Source organism: Cryptomeria japonica, chromosome 9, assembly GCF_030272615.1.
Source record: "Cryptomeria japonica chromosome 9, Sugi_1.0, whole genome shotgun sequence".
NCBI lineage: Eukaryota > Viridiplantae > Streptophyta > Pinopsida > Cupressales > Cupressaceae > Cryptomeria > Cryptomeria japonica.
This window is the reverse complement of record NC_081413.1, coordinates 541,240,133-541,255,669: the sequence shown is the minus strand read 5'-3', so window position 1 is coordinate 541,255,669 and position 15,537 is coordinate 541,240,133. Positions and strand designations below refer to the sequence as shown.

At 35.1% G+C, this 15,537-nt stretch overlaps 2 protein-coding genes across 2 annotated transcripts; one reads left to right on the top strand and one right to left on the bottom strand.

The window, feature by feature from the left end:
- Nucleotides 1-4,862: 4,862 nt before the first annotated feature.
- On the bottom strand, nt 4,863-7,297 carry LOC131052575 (stearoyl-[acyl-carrier-protein] 9-desaturase, chloroplastic). Its single transcript, XM_057987160.2, has 3 exons — nt 6,837-7,297; nt 5,840-6,341; nt 4,863-5,613 (listed from the first exon to the last, which is right to left on the bottom strand). The coding sequence occupies exons 1-3, from the start codon at nt 7,013-7,015 to the stop codon at nt 5,053-5,055; spliced, it is 1,242 nt and encodes a 413-aa protein (XP_057843143.2). The 5' UTR covers nt 7,016-7,297; the 3' UTR covers nt 4,863-5,052.
- A 5,520-nt stretch (nt 7,298-12,817) lies between these two features.
- LOC131858491 (uncharacterized) lies at nt 12,818-13,228 on the top strand. The gene has a single exon (XM_059211740.1). It carries the CDS (start codon nt 12,818-12,820, stop codon nt 13,226-13,228), a length of 411 nt encoding a protein of 136 aa, XP_059067723.1.
- Nucleotides 13,229-15,537: the final 2,309 nt, after the last annotated feature.

Sequence of the window (15,537 nt, the reverse complement as noted above, 5' to 3'; positions counted from 1 at the left end):
TGATGACTGATGATGCTACATGCCAGCAATGACACCTTAACTTATTTGGTTGTTGCAAATTCTCCTTTATCCCTTGTCCTTGGAAGCTTTAGCATAAGCTATCCATAAATAATCTTCCCAGATCACATCCAAATCTTGCCAATCCAAGTTAGTTTATAATTGGACACAAACTTTGAGATGGATAAAAGAGAACGTAGGAAAAACAGGGTTACTTTTGAAATTAATACAGATCACAATGAAAGAAATAAAACCCACTATTGTAGGCACCAGATCCAGGGCTATAAAAAATACTACAAATCTGAAATTCCTGCAAACATCAACAAATCTAAAGTTGCCCAAGTTGCAACTAAGCAACTACTTAGAGAACAATTGTGGTTATACAAGCACCTGCCAACTACATTTCCCTGAAAATCTCCAATGCATCACAACATTTCTCATTTTGAATATGCCCTGAATCATGGAATTCCACGGAAACAATATCTCATTTAGACAATTTGTCTGTATCTTCTAAGCCACCACAAAAAGAGTTATCATCCCACCTTGGATGATGTTTTCTTTTTGCCTTTGCCATTATTAACTTGGAAATGAAACATCCCATATTTTTTCCAGTATGTTTCCTGCAGAATGGAAAAAACCGAGCAATGTGGTCGTGCAGAATCGCAGATACACTATAAAAATTGTAGCCACATTTCTTCCCAGGATGGTCCCTGACTATGAATTAAATTCTACATTTTTTCAAGTTATAACTTACATATTTTTCAAAATCTCAAAACTCGGATTAAAAATGTCTTGTCTGCATTTTAGATAAATGCAAGAACTGCAATTTAAAAGACAGGATTTATACTCCACCCATTCCCCCAAAAAATTGAAAGACAAACGAAACATAAGAAGAAAAAAGTGGCAGGATGTTTGTTTGTAGAAAATTGAACATAATTTAAATGGATTTTAATGTACTAAAGGCTATCAGGTTGCAATTAATGAAGATTCATGTAGAGGGCAGGTCAGTATAAGTTAAATGTCCTCGAAGAATCAATTAGGAACTGCATTTTCAATGAAAGTAATTTAAGATCTACACATTGCATATCATGTCTTTCTCTAATCTGATAGTGTGTTGTTTAGTAGCAGTACACCTTACATCCCCTAAAAGCAATATCTGTATGAAAAATACCTCACCTATTTTAGAGTCTCGCCATGGCCTGAATAAGTTCACAAATAGAAGAATCATTAAGCCCCTAACAAGTAGAAAAAGCATCAACACTTCAATGAATGAAAAAGCAACACCAGCTACTTTTATTCTTATAGCCGAGGAAAGTGGCCGAGAACCCCCTGACAATGTTAAATTGCATATAGTTCATTACACTCTAATCAACCATATGATTTTGAAAACTAAAAGAATCTCACGACTTTGAATTAGAGCGATTTTCTACAACACACGAGAATTGTCCCAGGGCTTAATGTTTACTACCTCATCTCTGTGACACAGTAATCAAATGTCCATCGAACACCATGCTTACCAGCAATTTTCATCTAAGATGTAACTTTTCTGGGTCAATCTTTACAATAGCCACAACTGCAAGCAGAGCTGGTAAAAGTCGAAGGTTCATTTGATAAAAGATAAGTGTAAAGTACTGCGAAATACACAAAAGTTAAAAGGTTAAATTTTCATTTAAGAAAGACAAATTCCAATTCGTTGTGTTGAAAACAGTCCTTAAAGGACAGAAATTGATGTAAAACGAAACCAAACTTAAAATAAAATTCACACATTTGTTGCCTCTAAACCACTGAAAAAACCCCTTTTTCTGAAAAAATTCAAATATTTTAGTAAGCACCTCAGAATTTGCAGAACTACACCCTTTGGAATTGAGATTTCTTTATCCAAAATACCGCTGGATAATTGTACATCATTCTTGAACTGGCATATTTATTCAGACACAAGTCGAAATGGAGAAATATTTCTGACCAATGATGAAAATTGCCTTATTAAACAATAATTCAAATTAGAAACAAAAATAATAACTTAAGATCGAGTCATTGATATAGTCCATAGATAGTAGCAAAAACTAACATTTGCCTTGTCATCATGATCCCGAATGAATCTTGGGAGAGGAGCTTCAATCTCCTCTGATTGGGTGTACTGATTGAGCTTCAAATGACTTCCATTTCAGCACTGATAAAGCAAGAGAATCATATGCATTGCAAGCTTATACAACGAGGAATATGTCAAATGAGTACAGAATGAAAACTTATAGCAGAGTTCTCGTTTATCAAGGATCATTATTTTATATCTAGATTAAACCAACTCTCTGTTAGTTCTATCTCATTTAAAATCACTTTTTACCCGGATGTGCATAAGTTTTAAAAAATTTAACTTGTTCAGAATCTGCCGTCATTGCATTGTCTTTGTCTTATATTATTTTTGTTATCCAGATTCCACTTCTCCTCACACATTCCTTTTAGAAATTTTTAAGAGGAATTTTTATAGTACATAAAACAAGACCTTCACAAATGTCTTATCATGTATTTGGGACAGATGTCCTTATACATTAGTAACTAATGTCACACATATTCTTTGGTGTAAACCATACACGTGGGACAAGTACTCTTATGAATTTGTGGCATTATGGCATATGCAGCTCAAGGTCCGCAAGTTGGACAAGTGTTCCCCATATACCCCATATACAAGTGCCATTTATTATTTATAGAAAGAAATATGCTAGGCGGGTAAGGAATGACTTCCCCTTTTAAGCAAGTGTATTGTTTTTTGTAAAACGTTAACCATTTAATCCATTTGATTCAAAGAGTGTCATTTCAAAAAAGCATTGGTGGTTCAAAGAGTGCCATTTCCAAGAGTAGGTGGTCTTCTAGTTCTACCCTTCTATATTCTCTCTTTCCATATGCACTGATGCTTCTCTTGCGATTTCTTGCTCGAGGAACTTCCTCTGAATTTTCCAAGGAGTCCATTGTAATTCATCTGGTGTTTCCTCCTCATGATTGTCTAATATGGTCTGAACCTATAGGTTAGCTATAGCGGCATTCATCCACCATGTCGCTTTATGATTTTGTCTTCTCACTGGCTGAATCATATACTACTTATATAATTTTCAAAGCCAAGTGAAAAAATTGAAGTCCAAACAAACATATTTTAAGATACTACATCAACTGCTGAAACTACAATTTAACAAAAAGACATGTAAATTACGTAAATAATATAAGCACATAGGTAAATGCTAAAGCACTTTCCAAGTGCCACAATTTTACTTCTGATGACAAATAATATAAACATTATACTGCTACAGATCCATAAAGAAACCACAATTCAAAAAATTATTTATGTAAATTACTAAATAATGTAAAATCTGTAACATAATTGGTTCTCCTTGCCTTAGGATAAGGACTAAAAGACAAAAATATATAAAGCGTACACATTACATTTCCCTTCCTAAAAGATAAAAAATCATTGCTAGAACCCAGCAGAACGCTTAAAGAAATAATCTTTTGTTAGAATCGTACTGTCATAGACAATGATGCACATATTGTTTCCATATACTCTGTAAACCAAACATTAGAAATCACACAGTTTATCCAAGTTTGACCTGAAAAAAAAATGCTGACAAAGGTTTATTACAACGTGAAGATTTTCATAGCATATTTCAACCTGGCAATTAAAGTAAATCATACAAAAACAATGAGGCAATGAAGTTCTGCTTTGTGGATTGTATTAAGTTACTCATACTGGAACGCAAACGCTCATTACATAAAATGAAACAAATTGTCTAAACTGCAAACAAAAATAATTACAGTATGATTTATCTGATGATAGAAAGCTGTGGATCTGTGCATGGAATATAATCTTGATAGTCACTGCTGCATTCTTCAAATGTTATTGCCTTCTCTTCAGCAACTGGGCAGCTCATTTGTACAAGGGCATCTAAAGTTTCTTGTTCTAGAAGGTATCTGTCCTTTTCAGAGCATAAAATGTCCCCGAGGTAAAATGAAATGGTAATAGGAGAACAAGAACCACCCTACGTCTGTAGGTAAATAGTTGTCAAATACATAGCATGTATCTTCCAAGCATTCAAAAATAGCTATCAACCCCACCTTGGATGAATTTTTCATTGCGCCTTTGCTATCTATTGAATTGGAAATAAAACATTCCATATTATTTCCAGTATGTATCCTGCAGAATGGAAAAAACTCAATAATGCAGTTGTGCAGATACCCTGTAAAATTGTCCCAAATTTCTTCCCAGAATGCATATCACGCAAGCCTTGCCAGGATGATTCCTAAATATGAATAAAATTCTACATTTTTTCACGTTATAAATTATGCTTATTTCAAAATCTTGAAACGGATTAAAAATATCTTGTCTGCATTTTAGATAAATGCAAAAATTGCTATTCAAAAGGCAGAATTTAATGTCCGTGCGTTCCCCAGAAAATTGAAACAAATCAATATATATCTATCATCCTATTAGCTGAAAGAATGATACTGAAATCAATGCTACATAAGTCACAGGTTCAAGCCCCTTAGTGATTGGATTACCTGCATATTTTCTTAAGTTATCTGACCTTTTTGGGTCTGAAGAAAATTTGGACACCGACTCTCACTGCTCAATCTTCTTACTTTCATTGAAGGATTTTTAACTGAAAATGTAAAAACACCAAATACCCGACACTTTTCTAACAAAATGTCCTGGTGATAAACACGTTTGTTTTAAACATGCATTGTTGTGGCTAGTGACAGCCTCCTAGATTTTTTATAACAGCATGTCATTGATTTTTCACTTTCACCTTTTTTTTCGATTTATTTCACAAAAAAATATCAAGAGAATGCCAGGAAATTGTGGCTTGCCCAATCAAAAATTATGAGACTTGAATTTGATTATAAAATAGAATGTAATTCGTAAACATTGGAAAAGATCTTTGATCCTTTATTACCAAAGCATGGACTAATAATTAATAGTTTGCAAACGATCACTACACAAACTCTAAGAACTAATACTAAACTAAAATCATATACTATATGTAGTAACCCATCTAATTTCTGACAATTTCATAGCACCACTTCTCTGTTGAATATCCAGCTGAAACCACATTTCTGGCCCTGTTTTACCCTTTCTTGAGCTCTTTCTTCAAGCCTTCTGATACGAGGCGGCAATTTGCATACATAATCTTGAGCCTTCCTTCCCTCGGCTGAAAGGCCTTCTAGTTTCTCCACATTCCATCTCTTAACCAAGAATTCCATGATATCGGCATAGTCCCTTGCTGTGTATACCCCTAACCTCTGTGCAACAGCTGAAAAGTGCTCAAACAAATTATCATCCTGCCCATCATACATCAAATGGGCAGGCATAGAAATCTTCTTCCGCATCATGTCTTCAAAAGCTATGACTGTACCATCAGGGTCAATCTCAAATAGCTTCTCAACTATTTTAGTATATGCAGTCTCGTGGCGCTTCTCATCTGCAGCAATAGTTCCACATATTTGAGCTAGTTTGAGATCACCATGATCTTTGGCAAATCTTGCAGTGTTACCATGTGATATGAAAGTTGCCCTCTCCTGGAAAGATGTGTACAAAAATCCAAGAAAAGGACTATTTTCTGTGCGGGGATCCTGTAGAGACAACAGCCTAAGTCAAAATGTATTACGTTAATACACCTATTTTACCCTCACTAAGGTCTCAAATAGGGTAAATGGAAAGAAAATGGTAGTCATCTAAACTGTATTAATACAGCTTTTGATATCTAATTGCCACCAACATCAAATTCAATAATTATAATAGCTTCAGTATATGTTTGCAAAGATCACTGAAATTATTAGAAAGATGATGAATGCTAACCATTCCTGATCCAATGAGGTACTGTATGGTCTTTTCAATCTGTCTCATGTCCACACGGCCACACAAGTAAAGATATTTATTGAGAAGATCACCGTGTCTGTTCTCTTCGGCTGTCCACATACGAGTCCACACAGCCCAGGATGTGGGACTGGCACCACTCTCATCCCGCACTCCATCTAAAGTGTTAAGCATGGTCTGATAAGTCGGCAACGCTTCCTCTGTAATCATATCTCCCACCAGACAAACTAAATAGTCATCCGGCAATTCACGAGACCGCTCCCTTAACTCTTTGATGTCATCGATAAAGGCCTCAGAAGCAGGATCAGGCAGTAAGTCTTGTGGCTGCCAAGAATTCTCAACGGGTTTTAAATGGATCAATATATTCTCTTCTGCCCAACCCTCGAGTGATTTAAAGATTTCAATCTTCTGAGGTGGCATGGAATGAAGCACTTGTTCATGAGCCTCACGTATGTGAAAATGATTTTTACCCTTGTCAACTTCCCTGGGAATGAAATACATCGCATTAGAAACTCATGACCAATCTATCTCACATAAAACTTGAAACAGTATCATTCATATCCACTACAAAATTTAAGGATACAAGTTCCACAATACCCATCAGACACATCAAGATTCCAATTATGCGTCGTGAATAAAATGTAGAAGACGATTAAACAAGTTTACAATGGGAAAATTTCCTAAAACTTAAAAATAATGTAATGTAAATAGCAATGGAAGAAAACAGGTAAAATTGCAGTTTCATGAAAATGCAGTAAAGCATGTTACCTAAAACCTCTGATAAAATGATATCTTTACAAAAAAAAAACATAAAACCACTGGAAAACCCCAAACAGAATCATAAAACCACTGAAAAACCCCATCTCCCTTTTAAACATGGTAAAAACACAATCCGCAACTAGTGCACAGCAACAAGGCCTTTCAAATGTGCACTAATTAAAATCGATATTAAGACTTAAAATTTGCTCTGCAAACTTACTTGGCCTTAGGAGAAAGTGTCGCAGTCATTGAGACCTTGTGAGATCTAGCCGTCAAATCTGGCAACTGCGAAGATCCTCCGAGCTTAGCACCAATAAACCCTGAAGAATTTGTCGAAATTAATCCAGTTCCGCCATAACTGGGGGCCGTCATGCATTTCACAGCGGACACAGCTGCCATTTCACAGGAGGCAATCAAATCACCAAAAACCAGTACAAAGGGCTTTAAAAGAAGAAGGAAGCTATAGAAGTATAGCCTTCCACACGGCCCCCTGCATGTTTTCCTCTCTACCAGTCTACTTGCCCTATCACCCTACGTTTCCTCACCACATGTCAATGGAGTGGAGTGTAGTCCCTTGTGTTCTATAGTTTTTTTTTTTGGCCCTTTTTCTCTGGTTCGATACGTCCAATGCACAACGATGTTTTATCATTTTATGCCCTGCCGTTCGGGAAGTTATTTTTTATGAATCTCTCGGATGAATTTATTTTTTCTATTGTAAAGCAATGAAATTCAAAATTAAACCATGTTGAGTAAAATTGATTGAAATTCGGTTACTTATTCAAATTACTGATAACTAATCGAATTACTTTTCATTAATTATCAGAGTAGACAATTCTAGTATTGATTTGAACTGCATTAGAACAATTAAAATTTGTTATAAAATTTGTTGTATCATTATAATAATAATAAAAAATATTAGTTGTATCAGTTTTCTATTCTTGAGTTCTCTTACGTTCTAATCATGGATCATAGAGTGTGATCCGAAACGTAATGCAAACCTAATCATGGATCATAGAGTGTGATGTGAAACGTTATGCAAATAAAAACATACAATTGCAATGAGGAACAACACATAACAACTTGCTGGATTGTGGAAAACTGATATCACTAAAAAATAATAGTATTTAGAGATATGTTTCGTTTATTTAGAATTATAATTAATATATACAATTGTCTAATTTATCATATTTTTATAATTATTTTTATGCATTTTGCTCTTACCTTGTATTATTAGTATTACTATTTAATTATATAAATTAGGCTAATTTTCATCATTATTTAATTAAATAAATTATGTTGAGAGGTGTAATATAGAGTGGTAGCAAGGGGGGTGTAATCATGTGGGTGTCTAAACAAAATAAATAAATAACTGCATATTGAAATAATAATCATAAAACATTGAAAATAAACAAAAACAAAAAATAAAACTAGCATGGTGCATAACCCTTGCTCAATAGCTTGCACACCCATCAAATGGGTATCAAGAACAAAGACATGTTTAGGAAGACCTATCTTCCTTTTTTGGACAATTGACATAACATTATCTACATTCTCGAGTTGAAGGAAAAGAAGGGGGAAAGCCTCTACCATTACCTTGACCTAATCCATGCCATTCAAAGACGGAGAACGTCTAACCAAAGCTAAATGCAGCAAAAAAATTGAATGCAAAGTAGGAATAAGGGTTCTACCATCACACACCCTAATAGTGTTGGGAATGGGAGTAGCCAAAATTGGGCCTAGAGAAGACTTTTCAACAAGAGGCAAACAAAATGGCAAATCAACATCAACCATAGGAGAATACACCACATGAACAAAGGCCACCAAGGGCCCACCAGGATATGGAGAAGCCTCAAGAAACCCAAAATTCTCTCAATCTAATAAATCACCAATAGTTAAGTGTTTGAGAAGGACATTCTACCACCAAGTAACCAAACCCACCATCCTACAGAAGAGAGAGGGCAATTAGAATCAAGGTGTCCACTAGTAAAGCATTATTTGTATTAAAAGGAAAGACCCTTATAATCAATCTATTGAGTCTAAGGCCTACCTTCAATTAAAAGGATAATATTCCTAAGAAGAGCATTTGAAATATCGTCAACCAAAATATGGGCATAGATTATGTGGCCAAATTTTGAAGAAGTTGAATCAATCCTTAGAAATTGATCAATCACTTTTCCAATATCTTCAAGGTAAGAGATGCCCCAAAAATGAAGAGGGGATTAGGTAATTCAACCTAAATTAGTGTGATATTGAGGGCTTCAATAAGATGGTTGCATAAAGGAAATTAGGGCTTGAACAAAAGGGAATATTGACCCCACATCCATATCCTACCATCCAACACCATCTCCACGTCCTCGATAGATTGAAAAGTCATGATAAGAAACCCTAGCATAAGGATATCCTAGAGTTTGATTTTGTTCTCAATAAGAGGCCTCCAAGATTCTAACGCCCATTAATGTAAATCAAGAAGAAATGGCCATGAGTGTTTGAATCTATAGATTAAACTACTACTAACAAAATATTTTGCATTGTTAATCATAGCATGCCCATAAATGAGGGTAGGGGAGGATTACAAACAAGAAATAGTTAAATTATTACTACGAGTAAGATTATAATACTCACCAAGACAAGATGATACCCCTACCTCGACATGGTTGAATATGAAAAGGATTCCCAACCCATCTTAGACTTCATAAACCCATGTGTCATCAAGTCATCATTGACACTAGAAGGATCATCATAGTAAGCAATTTAATATAATACATGTCAAGAACCACATTATGAACCAATAAATAAGATATACCCATCATTGTAATAGTAGGCCCAACTCCAAAATTAATGTGGGTGTTAGGGACAACACTAGTGTCATCTCCAACCAAAGAAATCCCAAAAACACTAGAGGATGGAAGGAGCAACATGACTATGATATTTCAATTCAAAGCTAGGGTTCCAAAAGCACGTAGGAGTGAAACCATTTTAAGTATTATTCTTTAATAAAAATGCTAAGAATGCAAAGGTAATGATAATTTTCATGTTTTGGATAGAAGTGGATCTTGTAAATGGAGCTCTATGGTATGTTCGAGAAATAATTTATAAAACAAGAAGAACACCACCAAAATCACTAACATGTGTTGAATTTGGCAATTACTCAAACATATTATTTGAACATCAAACTCCACATACAATTCTAATTACACCAATATAGGGGGGTGCACAATCCAAATACTCTTAAGATGGGTTTATGCATCTAAGTCTGAATATTTCAAAAGCAACTATACACATAGAACAAAAAGAAAGAACATGATTGGCATTTGTGTCTATATCTTGTGTAAACTCATTATAATGTCTAAGACTGACGTCACCATTAAACCATTTACATATGATTGCTATAAAAAGGTAAAAAAAAGGGAAAACAACTTGATAATAAAAAATTTAAAGAACAAAGACAAATTATTAGACGATAAATGATGTGATTTTCTTCTTACAAATTTATTTTTGGTGAATATGGAATAATACACCATTTTCACTCTCTTAGTAATATAATTTTTGTTTCTAATGTTATGTTCTCTAAAGATACTACACTATTATTACTCAAATAAAAATGTGTCAATCATTAAAATAATGGTATTTACACGTTCAATCTATAAATGTTACTAGTATACCTATCTTTAGAAAATCTATCCAAAATATGTCAAAATATACCCTCCTTGAACTGTTTATTTTAAAATCGATTTGTCATATATAATTTGAATAGGAGTCTAAGAATGATATCTTTCAATGTATTTTAAATAGATTTTTATAAGGATAGATATGCTACTAATAAGTGGTGTATATGCTTTAAATTCACTCACCTCTTATGTCATTAACATTACTAATTAATATAATAAGTTAGGATAATTTCTTGTCATCAATTAATTAAATAAATAATATTGAGAGACATAATCTATAATGGTAGCAAGGGATGGAATTTAATGATATGAGTGCAATAACAAAAATAAATAAATAATTAGCATATTAAGATAATAATCATAAAACATTAAAAAGATATATTTTCACTATCACTTGAATGTAAATTTCAAAAAATAAAGATGAAAAATTATTACAACATTACATATGATGGATGAATAAATTTTGACCTAATTAAATAAATTTAATTTTTACTTTCAAACTTAAATTTATAATAATAATCTTTATTTTTACCCCTTTGAAAAATAAGATAAAAATATTTATTAATTTAAACATTATATATTTTAAATAGTTTAATATTTTGAATATCTTATTAATACTAAAACATATTCCAAGATATGCTCTAATGTTCTCTAGATTATTAGCTCCATGCATGAAGATACTAAATATACTCCACATATAAAAACAAATATATAAATGATATATTCTACACTTTGAAGAATATTAGGATATACTCCATACTTTGAAGAATATTATGATATGCTTTATATTATTTAATATCATATATGATTATATTAAATATACTCTAACATCTTAAGAATGTATATTACCATATAATGTCATACATTATAGAATGGAGTATATATATCTAAATATTGTATATTATAGATATGTATAATAGTTTAGTAGTTATGTGTGGGTGGTATTTTTAAAATATATTATAAGTTGATTGATATTTTTTTTCCAATTTCATAGATTGTTTTGTGGCAGGTTAATTTTTTTTGAAAACGAAGAGCAATGGAGAGATTTTTTTAAAAATATATTAAACAATTATGTACATGAATAAATGATAGATTCACAAAGACAGGAAGTAAAATATTATAAAAATAAATAAATAAATAGAAAAAGACATGTTAAATGAATAGTAGATACGATAATTTGCAGTAAAAATATGACAACACATAGATGAGATGATAACACATGGTGTATAGGCATCTCAATAAGAATAATGTATATTAAGAAGAAGATTATAAAGAGATGTGTATTTAGATCAATTCATTGAGTTGGATAATAGAAAGAGAAAAACTACAAGCACATAAATGTAAATTAGTTCAAAGGTATCATGAATCTCATGTTAATGTTGAGATTAATTCTAAAGGGATGTCTTAAAATAGATCATGTACTACAAATGCTATTTACAATATAGTTCAAGATACAATGACTATTGATATTTGAAATAATATAGAAAATAACAATTCACAAGATGAGTTAACATCTCAATTGAGAAGATTAAGAAAGAGATCAACACACTCTTAATCACAATATAAGTGTTGAGATTGATTAGAAAAATATACAAATAATATTTTGACATGGACTAAATAAAATTGTTTCATTGAGCATGTGTTATATTTGTCAAGAAAGTTACCCTAAGTGAAGGTTTATCAAGTACCTTAAGGCCCTATTTGTACTATATGTTAATTGAGAATAGTCAAAATTAATTTTTAGCATTAAACAACATGGGTCCTAATCCATAACCACCAAAACTTGCAAAATTAACACAAATTAAGGAAATGCCATTAGCATGTGGCAACCTAACACTTCAAGTCACACACGCAACTAGCAGTTAGTATAAATATAAAAGACATACCATAATTTTCCCACAAGAAGTAAAAAAATAACAAACATTTTAGCACATAGATAAAAAATTTACTAATTATTATGGTTCAAATGAAGGATTAACATACACAATAGATGCAGCTTGTGCAAAGCTGATGAGGAATCTATCGACCACCTTTTTGTACTTTGTCCCTTTGCAGCTCACATTTGGTCTATCACTCTTCAGAAATGCGGTCTTTGCTGGGTCTTTCAGAAGAATATAAAAAACTTTGCTTTCGATTGGACCCCCCTCCCATCATCCCCTCATCATTCAACTCTAGAAACAAATCCCACCGCACATCTGCTGGGCCTTATGGAAAGAAAGAAATAACAGAATTTTCAGAGACACTGAGACCCCCCGGACTCTGTGGCTCACATATGCTTTAAGATGATTACGGAGAATTTAGAGGTCACAAAATGGAAAATCCCCCCTATCCTCCTGATGAGGTGGACAAGAAGATCGCTATTTGTTGGAAGCTCCCCCCTGGCTTTGACCGCATCAACAACAACACCAAGATTAAGAGACAGATGACTATATGGTCAACCCCCAGACTTCACTGGTTCAAACTGAATTTTGATGGCTCTACTCAATACAACTGTTAGGCTGATGGTGGAGTCATAAGGGATCATCTTGGGAACATGGTTGCAGCCTATGCTGGCAACCTAAGGGATAATATGATCACTCAAGATGAAGGAATGGCCCTCCTTTGGGGTCTGAAAATGGTTAACTCCATAGGAATAAAGCATCTCGAAATTGAAGGAGATTCTCAAATCATTATCGATTCTATCAAAGGAAATGCTTCAGCAGGATGGAGAGTGGAACCCATTCTGAGGGACATCACCTACTTTCTGGTCAAAATGGAGGACTTCACTATATGCCACATATTCAGAGAAGGAAACAGAGTCGTCGATTCCATGGCGGCTGAAGGAAGACTGCAAAATGACTTACGATGCTGGAGGGACTCCAATCTGCTGCCAATCACCATCAAGGAAATCTTGGAAAAGGAAAAGGCCCTTTTCAAGGAAAGGACAACCCCCTCCGCTCAATGAGGAAGGAAACCTTCTTGTATTTTTTAAATCGGTGCGAAGATCCCGCCAATTTCCACCCTAGACGGCCACGTACCAAGGGCAGGTTGAGTCATCACTACCACATGGGATGGATTCATGATGAAAGTACAGACATCGGAAATGATTACCCCCTAATTATTACCTGAACGAAGCCAACTGGCGACAGTAAAGGCGGCGTTGGGAATCTGTCAACTCAGATTGGCTCGAGTAAAGGCTCGCACGCTCTAAGTAGATTTTCGGATATCGATATTTACGGAATCGTAAAGGGTAATAATCATTCTGATTATTATGACCATTCACTTCAAGTCTGACACACCGTTCTCAACCATTCTGTCTCGCATTCACTTCGGCTCTGTGTTCTGGTTTTTCAAACTATGAATCTAGAGGACTCAAGAATGGGGGGGGACAGGCTTAGACTGGAACCCAACAAAGTGGATGAGTTCAAATCCAAGTCGGTGGCCTGGTTTGTGTGCACCAAAGGCGGTATTGACAAATTCATGGAAAATATGAAGGGCAACGATGAGAGGCTCTCCAAACAATTCGTGACTTCCTGGGAGGACAGAAGGGTGAGCATGGGGGGAATCTCTTTCAAAATCAACAAAGAGGTTATTGCTCAGGCGACGGACCTATCAATGGAGGGCACAAAATGGAAAAAGCAGAGCCGAATCGCGGATTTTGCCAGCCTCAACCAATTTTTCTGCCATGGAGAGAACCCTATAAAGAGGGCTGTAGGTTTCAACAGGGAGGAGCTTCCCCACCCGTGGGACGAAGTCTGCTACATTGTGATGAAATATTTTACTCTGGAGGGCAGGTATGGCATTTTTTACTACTACCATCTCCCGTTCCTGAACCATTTGAGGAACAAAGACCTTATTTCCATTTTGTTCTTTCTTTTGCATTCGATGGATGCTAACATTAAGGATATAGCCGAAGCTAAGAAGAAAGGGAAGGAGTTTCCCATCCTGCATCAGGGCCTCATGCTCTGCCTATATAAATTTCACCTCGCCCTCTGCCCACCCCATTCCATTTCTATGCAGAATGTCAACCCCTTGACCCAACCCTCGACCAATATTGACTCAAGCCCTCGGTGCTTGGAATTTGGATCCTCCAGCAAGAAATCCAAGAATCATTCCCCGGAGGAGGTGAGGACCCCTAAAAGAGTCAAAATCCAAAAGATTGACTTGGACTTGGACATTATCGAAGAAGCCAACACCCCTCGCCGCTCGAGCAGATTGGCCACTAAACCCTCGGAGAAACCCCTATGAGACCCCTCTTCCTCACACGACACGAGCAACTCCATTCTGTATGATAAAGCGCCCCTAACCCAACACAAACATACCCCCCATTCTGTGAGCTCCACCCAGGTTTCTGAAAGCCCCGTCTCCTCTATGAATCTGGAGCCAGCCAATTTCCCTTCCCCGACTTTTAGGATTGAAAAAATGCTAGTTGTTGAAGAGGCCAGTAGCGTGAAGGAAGAAGAGCCCAACCTGATTGAGCTCGAAAAAAAGATAGAGGCCCTCTCTGATACTGTGCAGGTGATTACCAGCAGACTGGAGGCGATGGAGTCCAAGATGCATGATGTGTCCAAGTTTGCGCTGAATGTCATGAGATGCTCGGCGATGACTTTGTGCATGTTGCAGGATACCGTGGCCAAAGGGAAAGGCAAAGAGGAGGACGACTACAAAGGCCTGTTCAAGTTCCTCATGAAGGAATGGGCTTGAAAGCTGCTCCCTAAGAAGAGCCAAGGGAAAAAGAATTAACTGTCTGCATGTGGTGGTGTTTTTTGTTAGAGTTATCTTGTATTAGCTAATAATTATTTATTTAATTATTAGTCTATTAAACTCTACGCTTAAGCTAAACTTAGGCATTTAATAATATTGTAGGTATTTAATTATTAAATACACATTATCCCTTTAGGGTTTCTTTAGGGTTGCACACCTTTAGGGTTGCTATTATCCTTTTATAAGGATTGTATTGTACTTTTTCATTAATTGATTCCCTTTCTGAATGATAATTTTCTTCTTCAGAGCATTTATGTTTTTTTGCTTTATGTGCCTCCATTCTTCTCTTGTGACAGGCATTTGCATGCAGGTGTTCTTGGGATCTCTGAAGTTGTATTTCCTCAACTTCTTCATGGTATCAGAGCCTACATCTGCTGCTACTTTTTCCTAATTTTTCAGAAGATATTTTGGAGGAGGGTTTCAAGTTTTTTTAGAATTTTTTATTGGATATGGGGTAGTTGTTTTGTTTTTGATCATTTTGGACTCAAACGGACCTCACCGTTGAGCTCA